At 33.1% G+C, this 9352-nt stretch overlaps 1 protein-coding gene and 1 long non-coding RNA gene across 5 annotated transcripts; both read left to right on the top strand.

The window, feature by feature from the left end:
• Positions 1 to 994: 994 nt before the first annotated feature.
• On the top strand, positions 995 to 2512 carry LOC133803784 (uncharacterized). Its single transcript, XR_009878148.1, has 2 exons — positions 995 to 1534; positions 1717 to 2512. It is a non-coding gene; the product is annotated as an uncharacterized LOC133803784 (long non-coding RNA).
• A 963-nt stretch (positions 2513 to 3475) lies between these two features.
• Positions 3476 to 7507, top strand: LOC133805420 (bZIP transcription factor 46). Of its 4 annotated transcripts, XR_009878967.1 has the most exons (6): positions 3476 to 3661; positions 4069 to 5261; positions 6260 to 6355; positions 6592 to 6663; positions 6744 to 6773; positions 7120 to 7141. XR_009878967.1 is itself a non-coding variant. In XM_062243599.1 (5 exons), exons 2-5 carry the CDS (start codon positions 4155 to 4157, stop codon positions 7218 to 7220), a joined length of 1311 nt encoding a protein of 436 aa, XP_062099583.1. In that variant the 5' UTR covers positions 3486 to 3661; positions 4007 to 4154; the 3' UTR covers positions 7221 to 7507. The 4 variants fall into 4 exon arrangements, 3 of the variants coding, with proteins under 3 accessions (XP_062099583.1, XP_062099582.1, XP_062099585.1); XM_062243599.1 differs by lacking the exon at positions 6260 to 6355 and having other exon boundaries at positions 3486 to 3661; positions 4007 to 5261; positions 6744 to 6770; positions 7116 to 7507; XM_062243598.1 differs by lacking the exon at positions 6260 to 6355 and having other exon boundaries at positions 3487 to 3661; positions 6744 to 6770; positions 7116 to 7507.
• The last annotated feature ends 1845 nt before the right edge of the window (positions 7508 to 9352 follow it).

Genomic DNA, 9352 nt, shown 5'->3' with positions numbered 1-9352 from the left:
TATTGGTAGATGTAATTTTATATCTTTAATATTTTTTTTTCTTAGCATACTTCAGAAGCTAGGGCATTGTTTTCTATTTTTTGTTTTCAAAATTTTGTTCTTAGAAATGAGAACAGAAAATTGTTTTTGTAATTTAAAAAAAACAAGAAGTGTTTGGTTAATGTTTTTTAAAAATAATTTTTTTAGTTTTATTTTTTTTAAATCTTAAATAAAAAATTAACAAATATATTTACAAAGACAAAAATATTTTAAAAGTTTGTAATAAATAATGAGATAAAATAATTTGAAAGAAAAAATAATGAAAAATAAAAAGTAAGACAGTTAGGAAATAAAATTTGAGAACAATAGAAAATAACTTTTTATTGTTTTCTATTTTTTGTAAATTTGTTTTTAAAAATTATTTTCTGAAAACAATGACAAACACTCCAACTTATTTTCAAAAAAATAAAATTACCAATTCTCTCCTTAAAAAAAAAAATATATATATATATATAGAGCACATAAATATAATCAAAACAAAGTCAATACATCTTCAAGTGGATATCAAAATTTTCCAAGCTATGGTTTTAAATGGACTCATAATTAGAAAACGAGAAAAATTAATTAAGGGGCATTCTTTTCATAATAGAACTCCAATATAGAAAGGATACGACTAGATAGAGCATAAACCAGAGTCTAAATTTAATAGGAAAAATCTGAAAATTACAAGCAAAACCCCAAGAAAAATCGGACCATTTTTGGAGTACATGTATGAAGAAACTGTAGCAAACCCATGTTGCTTCACTAGAAGAAGTGCATAAAAGAACAACAACGATATTTTCTCGGTTTGTAAGTTTACACAGAAGAACAAACCTCTTCTAAATATTTTTGTGGCGGTGAACTGCGGAAGCGCCAGTAACTACAACATCAACATGTCAACGAATGGTTACGGCGGTAGCTTCAGGCCGATGACTGGAAAGTAATCGCAGCAACGACGGTCTTGGATACAAAGAATGGAGAGAAGCTAGAGAAATACGATTTCGGTTAATAGGGTTATTTTATTTAATTATTTATTTTAGTTATGCCCTATCTAATTTAGACTGTTAGATTTAATTTGATCCCATGGTTAAAAATTGATTTACAAAATAATGTAAAAAATGGTGTCCATGGAACGGGTCCTATATTTATGATAGCAAGTTTTGAGGTTTCACACTACAAGGAAACATATGTAAGGCATGTAAGATTGTTGGATTAAAATTCTTAATATGGGCTTATATATATTAGCGTGTACTGTTATCCTAAGATTGACCTACTTCAAGAGACTATTTTGGGACATTGGGTATTAAAGTGTTATGCTTAGATTTGTAGATACCTTAAGCCGTATTTCTACTTTATTGAAAATTAATAAACTATTAATTTTATATATTGGGGTTCCTAAGAAACAAGATATTATTTTATTTTCTTCTTCATCAAGAGAGAAAATAAGAGAAAGAACACTTGTTTTGTATTCCTGAATGATCAATACCCCAAAGAGCAATTTCCAATAATACTTCGGGTTAGTACTTCTGCTTTTAAGCTATTTTTCTCTTCTATTCAACAAAGGATCTATAAAAACACTTTTTATGATTTTATATTAAATCAGTTTTAGTAATATGATTAAGATTTGAGATTGTGTGTTGGAATATTTGTGTTTATGGATGTTGATTGAATGTTTTATCATCCTAACAAACCTTTCAGGGATGACGAAGTTAAAGCCATTCTTTCGATTCCATGTTTACTACATAATGCACACGATAGGCTTATTCGACACTTTGAGGAAACTGGAAAATTTACGGTGAAGAGCGATTATTGGGCCATAGTGCTCATGGCTGAGTATGGACAAGCTTTGTCTATTTCAGGGTCATTAGATTGGTGGTGCTTCTTATGAAATCTTAATATTCCACCAAAAGTGAGATTGTTTTGTTGGAAAGCCTATCTTAGTTGGATTCCGACTAAGTCTAATTTGAGAAATCTTTATCCAATTTGAAATGGAGCAGTTTTGTTTTTTGATTTGAAGGATTTAGCAAAGAAGAAATAAGTTAGTTCATGATTATATTTTGTGGACTGAGGTTATGTTTTAAACTGAGCTATGAATTATCTAGAGATGTTTCATCAAGTTGCTTCCAAAATCAAGATGGATATGTTCATCAGATGCAAGTCCCACAAGACGTGTGGAAACCTCCTCCAAGTGGCTGCATTAAGATCAATGCGGACACATGAATTGCGTGACAGAGGTGTTGTGGAGTTGGGTATTGTTGCCCGGACTGAAGATGATACTGTGCTTAGTTCTTCTGCAGTTCTATATGCACTTGCTATCTGCTCAGTATTAGATTATGACACCCTACAATCATCTTTGAATCAGACTATGCTCGTGTTGTGCAAATAGCTTAGCCAAAGAGTGAGCTACTACTCATTCCTTGGTTCAGCTAGCATTATCACTAGAAGGTATAAGAATTTGGTGGTCAGGATACCCCATGAGTATCTATTCCTTTAATTACCAGCTTTGATTCAATGAAGTATTATTTCTTTCAAAAAAAAAAAAAAAAAAACATACTAATTAATTAAAGGACATTATATTAATACCCAAAATTTTATTAAGACATTTGTTATTAAAAATTAACATAAATATATCTTTTTATCTTATGCTCACATTTTTTTTTCTTCTTCTTTTTTTTATTCTAAAAAAATACATTTGAACAAATAATATATTTGAAATGCTTAGACATAAAAAATTAAAATATATATATATCAAAACTTGTTAAAGTAAAAAATTATTTCAATTAACACCCAAAAAAAATTAAAGAATGAGAAAAAGTTTTAAGAATAAGTTAAAAAAATTGGATAACTATTTATATTATTGGGTTGTAGAAATCATCATCCATTGTCAATATCACCGCCATATTAACATATTAAAATTTTGAAGAATGTAAAAATAAAATGTGTTAATAGTCTTTTACAAGTACTTGGAGAAATGAAAACAAAAAATTAATATAGTCCGTAGGCACAATGGAATTGGATAAGAATCACATGCGGTGAGTGACAAGCTCTGGAGAGGAAAATAGTCAAAATAGAATAACGCATGGACGAAAATGTCCAACGAAACATCACCAGACAAACGCCACGGGCACACGCAAGGTCTAAGAGTGCGCACTTACACCCAGGGCGTACTTTTACACCCAATACTTTTCCAACGCCACTATATAATAGTATAATCGAATCCAAACCCTTCCTAACAAGAGACGTGTGCGGCTAAGATTCTCCCACTTAGCGATCTGTGATTGGTTTCTGTCACATCAAAGCCTCCCAGCCATTCAGATTCGTCCACGGTTAGAAAAGCAGCTGATCAGTGTGATCCACCTCCCAATTTCTTTATATTTCAGACAATTAATTTAATATTGTTTTTTTATTATTATTATTTTGATTTCGAACCCTACCTTCGCACTCCCTTGTCTTAAGGTCTACTCTTCAACCCACAACTAATATATAAAATATAAATATAAATAAGTCATTAATCATTAATAAATAAAAAAGAGCTACGGACAGTCGACATTTGGCGATTCTGGCAAAGCCACTGCTCAGCGAGAAAAAGGAAACGCAGCCAAAGAAGCTACCAGAACGAGAAAATTTTCTCAAAAAACAAGGGGTACAATTATTTGTCTACATTTTAATTGTTGAGTAATTATTTTTTCTTACATTTGAAGATTATCGTTTCTTCTTTTAACTACTACTTTTGATATTTGCCGTTTTTCCTTGAGAATTTCAATTTTGCCGTTTTGTTATTTTTTTCTCTCTTCCTCTGAAGTTTATGCTAAGTGTTCTGGGTCTGAAGTTGTGAATTCAGTCGTGTTGATCTGAAATTGAATTGGTCTATGGGTGTCTTTTATCTCTGGAGATCTTGGTTTTACCAACTTATAATCGAATCAATTTCGCATAAGCAATGTTGATTTTCATCGTCTCAGTCTGAAATTTTTGTTCCAATTCTTCGCAGTCCCAGCATACTAAAATCATTACGAAACTCTCTGTTCGAATCTATCTGTACTTGATTTTCAGGGATTTCATTCATACCTTGGGTAGAACAAGATTCTTAGCTCGGAGAAAGATTCTTTAGGGATCCGTTTTCATTTAGATTTACGAAAATGGGGTCGAATATGAACTTTAAGGGCACGGGGAACGATCCCTCGGCTAACGGCGGTGGTGGCCGGCCGCCGGGAAATAATCAGCTGGTAAGACAGTCCTCGATCTATTCTCTAACTTTCGATGAGTTTCAGAGTACTGTGGGTGGCATAGGAAAGGACTTCGGGTCAATGAATATGGATGAGCTTTTGAAGAACATTTGGAGCGCTGAAGAGATCCAGAGCATGGCCTCGGTTGGTACTTCGACTACTGGTCAAACTGGGGTTGGTGCGCCTCTTCAAAAACAGGGCTCGTTGACACTGCCGAGAACGCTGAGCCAGAAGACAGTAGATGAGGTTTGGAGGGACTTGTCCAAGGACGGGTCTGGAGCTGCTGGGCCTAACTTACCGCAGAGGCAGCAAACTTTGGGGGAGATGACTTTGGAGGAGTTCTTGGTGAGAGCCGGGGTTGTTCGAGAAGATAGCCAATTGGCCGGAAAGCCATCTAACAATTGTGGCTTCTTTGGTGATTTATCGTGCTCCGTTAATAATGATAATTCGGGTTTGGGAATTAGTTTTGAGCAGGCTAATCGGGGTGCGACAATGGTCGTTAATCGGATTCCAGAGACTAACAATCAGATTCCTATCCAAGCTGCGAATTTGCCTTTGAACGTTAATGGGGTTCGATCGAATCAGCAGCACTTGGCCCAGCAGCAACACCAACAGCTGGCCCAGCAACAAATTTTTCCCAAGCAGCCAACTGTGACTTATGCATCTCATTTGCCTTTGCAAACGGGTGGTCAGCTGGGTAGTCCTGGAGTGAGGGGTGGGATTATGGGGATGACGGATCAGGGTTTAAGTAATGCTTTGGTTCAGGGTGGAGGGATGGGAATGGTTGGATTAGGAGCTGGGGCCATTACTATGGGGACTGGGTCCCCGGCGAACCAAATATCTTCTGATGGGATGAAGAGTAACGGTGATACCTCATCTGTTTCGCCGGTTCCTTTTGTATTTAATGGTGGTTTGAGGGGTAGAAAATGCAGTGGGGCTGTGGAGAAAGTTGTCGAGCGGAGGCAAAGGAGAATGATTAAAAACAGAGAGTCAGCTGCCAGGTCCCGCGCTCGAAAGCAGGTGAGCACTTTGTTTGATTTTCTTATATGTTCGGTTCGGCCTTCCGAAATATAGTGAGTCAGCTACGGTGTTTCTTGTTGGGTTTTTGTTTAGACAAGTAATCGTTTGGATAACAGAACACGCATACGAATTGATTAAGAACAAATAACTTCTAAGTGAACGTGTCCAAAGCTCATAAACGCTTGGCTTTCTCTTAATGGACCGACTGAAATCTGGACTACGACTAGGATAACAGTTGTGCAGATTAGATTGGATTTAAAATTTTAAAATTCGTACTTGTGCAGAGTAGATGTAATTAATCCAATCAACACTTCATTTATATAAATACATTTTAAAAATATATAGGTGAAATAATAATTTTAACTTTTTATATATATTTGATAAAACAACATATATTATTTTAAAATAAAAATATTTTAAATAATATTAACATTTTTAATTTTGGAACTCTATGTTTAGTTCATGTATCAATTTGTAATGTAGGGATGTTATATTCAATTTTATCCATCGAGTTTTTTAAATATAAACTTTAAATTATTTGCTATATAATTTGATGTTGATTACTAATTAATTTTGTGAAATTATAAATATTAGTTAGAAAGTATTGAAAGTAATAAATAGTCGTTAATTTTTTTTTCCAAAAAAGTAACTAACCAATCTAATCTCTATTTTTGTGAATTAGATTGGATTGATTTTCAGCTAGAGTACGGATTGGATTTGTTAGAACCAAAATAGTTAGATTGGATTGGATGATATAGTATAGATTGGATTGGATGAACACCCTTAACTAGGACTAGATACCTGTAGCTTGTATTATTGGCACAGAAGATCAAACAATTTTTTTCTTTAATTCGAAAATAAATACTACTTTTTGATGTTTAAAAGAGTTAAAACATTTTTTTTATACTTGCTGTCTTCTTGCCACGTTATAAATTTTGCTAGCCATAACCTTCTGCTTTCATGGTCTATTAATGTGCTGTGTCAAAACCTCATGAAAGATCATGTGGGGGCAGAATGGTAATCTGATAGCGATCTGGCATGACGAGAGATGAAAAGGTTTTTGAGAAGTTTTTAAGGATCCGGTTTATTGCGAGGTAATGGAACATTAATCAACTTATGATGAAGTTGGGTTGTACCAATTCAAATTCAAAGAAGTTTAATTGAATAATTAAAACTAGTAGAACTATGAACATAATTCTGTTTGAAACATGGTATATAATATGTTGAATTGTGGTGTGGTGAGGTGTGGAGCGGAGGATGACTAATACTATGTACCATTTGGTAACGTGTTTGATGTTTCTCCTATTATTCTGATGCGGGCTTTTGCCAGGCTTACACTATGGAACTGGAAGCAGAAGTTGCCAAGTTAAAAGAGAAGAACGAAGAATTGAAGAAGAAACAGGTAATTTCCATTACACAGATTCTCTACATACATGTACACATTATTAATATTACTTATTTGATTGCCTTCGGTTGTTGCAGGAAGAATTTGTGGAAATGCAGAAAAAACAGGTAGTTCGGAATTTCCACTCATGTCCTGTACACGTAGTGTTTCTCTCAAATTAGCTAATGAACAATCAAGACTAGCATTGAGTTATGGTCATTGACAGATATTTCATGCCCTGTTAATGATTTTTATCATAAAGACTCACTTAAAACATATGTTATAGTCCTCCCTACAACGACTCTACAAATATCTATAATAAGCATCCATAACAATCAGAAAATGAATGTTTATCACAAGACCTAATATTGAAATCCAGACCAATTAATTCGCTTCACATTTGTCATTGATTAGATTAGCTCTATTTGTGTGTTGCATGGTTTTTTTATAATAGCTGGTTAAAATACACGACAGGTAATGGAGATGATAAACCTGCAGCGAGAAGTAAAGAAACGGTGCTTGAGAAGAACGCAGACTGGGCCTTGGTGAAGTGTGCTGCGGCGGTGAGAATGTGAGTCTTTTTTATGGTAGGTGTCTTTGTACATATCTAAGGCCGAAAGTGTTTTCAGCCGTAGAAGATCATGAGAGCATTAGTGTGTTGTAGGCTTACCCTTTTAATATTAATATTATTGTTATTATTATGATCCCCAACTATCGTTGCTTCTCCTTCGTAACATTACGTACAGATAGGGAAGATGAGGTAGCAGAATACATAATGTGAGATATTTCAAATCACGTTAGTTTCTACCATTACTAGTCAACCAAATATCTTTTAATTCACAGGTTGCATTACTTTTTCGCCTTGAATAGGCTTCTAATTCTATCTTTATGTTGGTCAGTCAGAATATTAGGAGCTCCTCCATGTTTTTTTAGTCAATAACAACTACGATAGATACACTAGTATTTTAATATTTAAACCAACTTCTTTAAGAGTTTATGTAATTCTATGTTAGATAAATTCATCTGTGGGCCCTTCATTTTCGTCCTTAGATTTTATTATTATTATTTTAAGGAATACTTGAGGGAAATTTCATTCTCCCAAAAAAGTGGATCCGCTCTAATAACCCCGAATAAATTATATAAATGATGCATGAAAGTGTAGAGTAATTAAAATATATGACATTAGTAAGCATTCTAAAAGTATATAATTTTTGTAAAAAATGGACTTTATTGCCCCTCTCATTATTAATAGACTCAATCTTTCTCTTTCTCTACGATGATACCACCACCACATCCCACGATGAAAAAAAACACATCTCAAGATCTCTACCACTGTTATTATCCTCATCACCATTGACGCTGCCACCTTCACCACCATTGAAGCACATCCAAGCTCTCTTCATTTTTTTTTAGTTTTAATGATGAAAAATCTAATCCATAACTTAAACCAAGAATATATTGACTTAAGATACTAATTTATAGATTTCAAATATTTTTGTATAAGATTTTTGGGATTTATTTGCATTTATTTTTTCAGATCTAGAATTTTGAAAAATTATAGTGAAATAATGTCTAACAATGATGATGCGATGTTGATGCAATGGTGCCTTGAAAACAGATTTTTTTTTGCCAAAAGCGATGCCTAATGATGCTAATGCGATGTCAGTGCAATGGTGTACTGAAAACATGATTTTTGGCAAAAAAAAAAAAAAACAATGCCTAACGTGCTCATGCATGCCCGTGCAATGCTCTACGATGCTTTACGATAAAATTTGATAAAAACATGCATGAAGGATAACTTTTCACTAGGATATCAGTTTGAAGTATTTTTTTTTTAAATTTCAGTATTTTTCGAGATCTATTCGTTTATAATATGTAATTTTTAATTGTGTTGAATACAAATATTTTTGTTTTTGGCTTAAAAATTTGTATTCAACACAATTAAAAATTGCACTTCTATATATTCTAAACATATAGATCTTGAAAAAATACAGATTTAAGAAAAAAAAAAGTTTACCTCAAACTTAATATTTGAGTGAAAAGTTATGCTTCATAAAAGTTTTTATCAAATTTCATCGTTGAACATCGCATGAGCATCATGAGGTTTTTTTTTTTTAGCCAAAAGCCATGTTTTCAATATACCATCGCACCAGCATCGTTAGACATAGTTTTGGCCAAAAAATTATGTTTTCAAAGCACCATCGCATCAACATCGTTAAACATCATTTTTTTTGTAATTTTTCAAAGTTCTAGATCTGAAAAAAAATGCAAATAAAACTAAAAAATGTTGTACAAAAGTGTTTAAAATCTATAAATTAGTGTCTTAAGTCAATATTTTCTTGGATTTAAGTTTTGGATTAGATTTTTCATCATTAAAACTTAAAACAAAAAGTTGAAGATAGAGCTTGGATGTGGTGCTTCAATGGCGGTGGAGTTTGTTAGGGTTTTATGCCCTAATTAAAACCTAATTTCTTTATAATCTCATTTTATTATCAATAAAAGAATAGAAATCATTTTTTGACTTGGTCAATCACTTTACTCACATGTTTTTATTTTCATGATTATTTGTTTAATATAAACTTCTTTTAAATCCCGAGCATATAGCTAATCACAGTGAAATATAAATATGTTCAAAATAAGTTAGTTGTAAGATTAGTCAGTTCATAGGATTTACACTGACTTGCCAATCTACGATATGATCTACTTA

This window comes from Humulus lupulus, chromosome X (genome assembly GCF_963169125.1).
Source record: "Humulus lupulus chromosome X, drHumLupu1.1, whole genome shotgun sequence".
Classification (NCBI taxonomy): domain Eukaryota; kingdom Viridiplantae; phylum Streptophyta; class Magnoliopsida; order Rosales; family Cannabaceae; genus Humulus; species Humulus lupulus.
The sequence above is the reverse complement of the archived record's forward strand: the minus strand, read 5'-3'. Positions and strand labels throughout refer to the sequence as shown.

Bases quoted from the DNA above. Each gene is read 5' to 3' on its own strand.
- LOC133805420 (XM_062243599.1), top strand. From the start codon at position 4,155: ATGGGGTCGAATATGAACTTTAAGGGCACGGGGAACGATCCCTCGGCT. The intron at 6,664-6,743 runs GTAATTTCCATT...CGGTTGTTGCAG, and splicing joins AAGAATTGAAGAAGAAACAG to GAAGAATTTGTGGAAATGCA. The intron at 6,771-7,115 runs CAGGTAGTTCGG...TTAAAATACACG, and splicing joins TTGTGGAAATGCAGAAAAAA to ACAGGTAATGGAGATGATAA.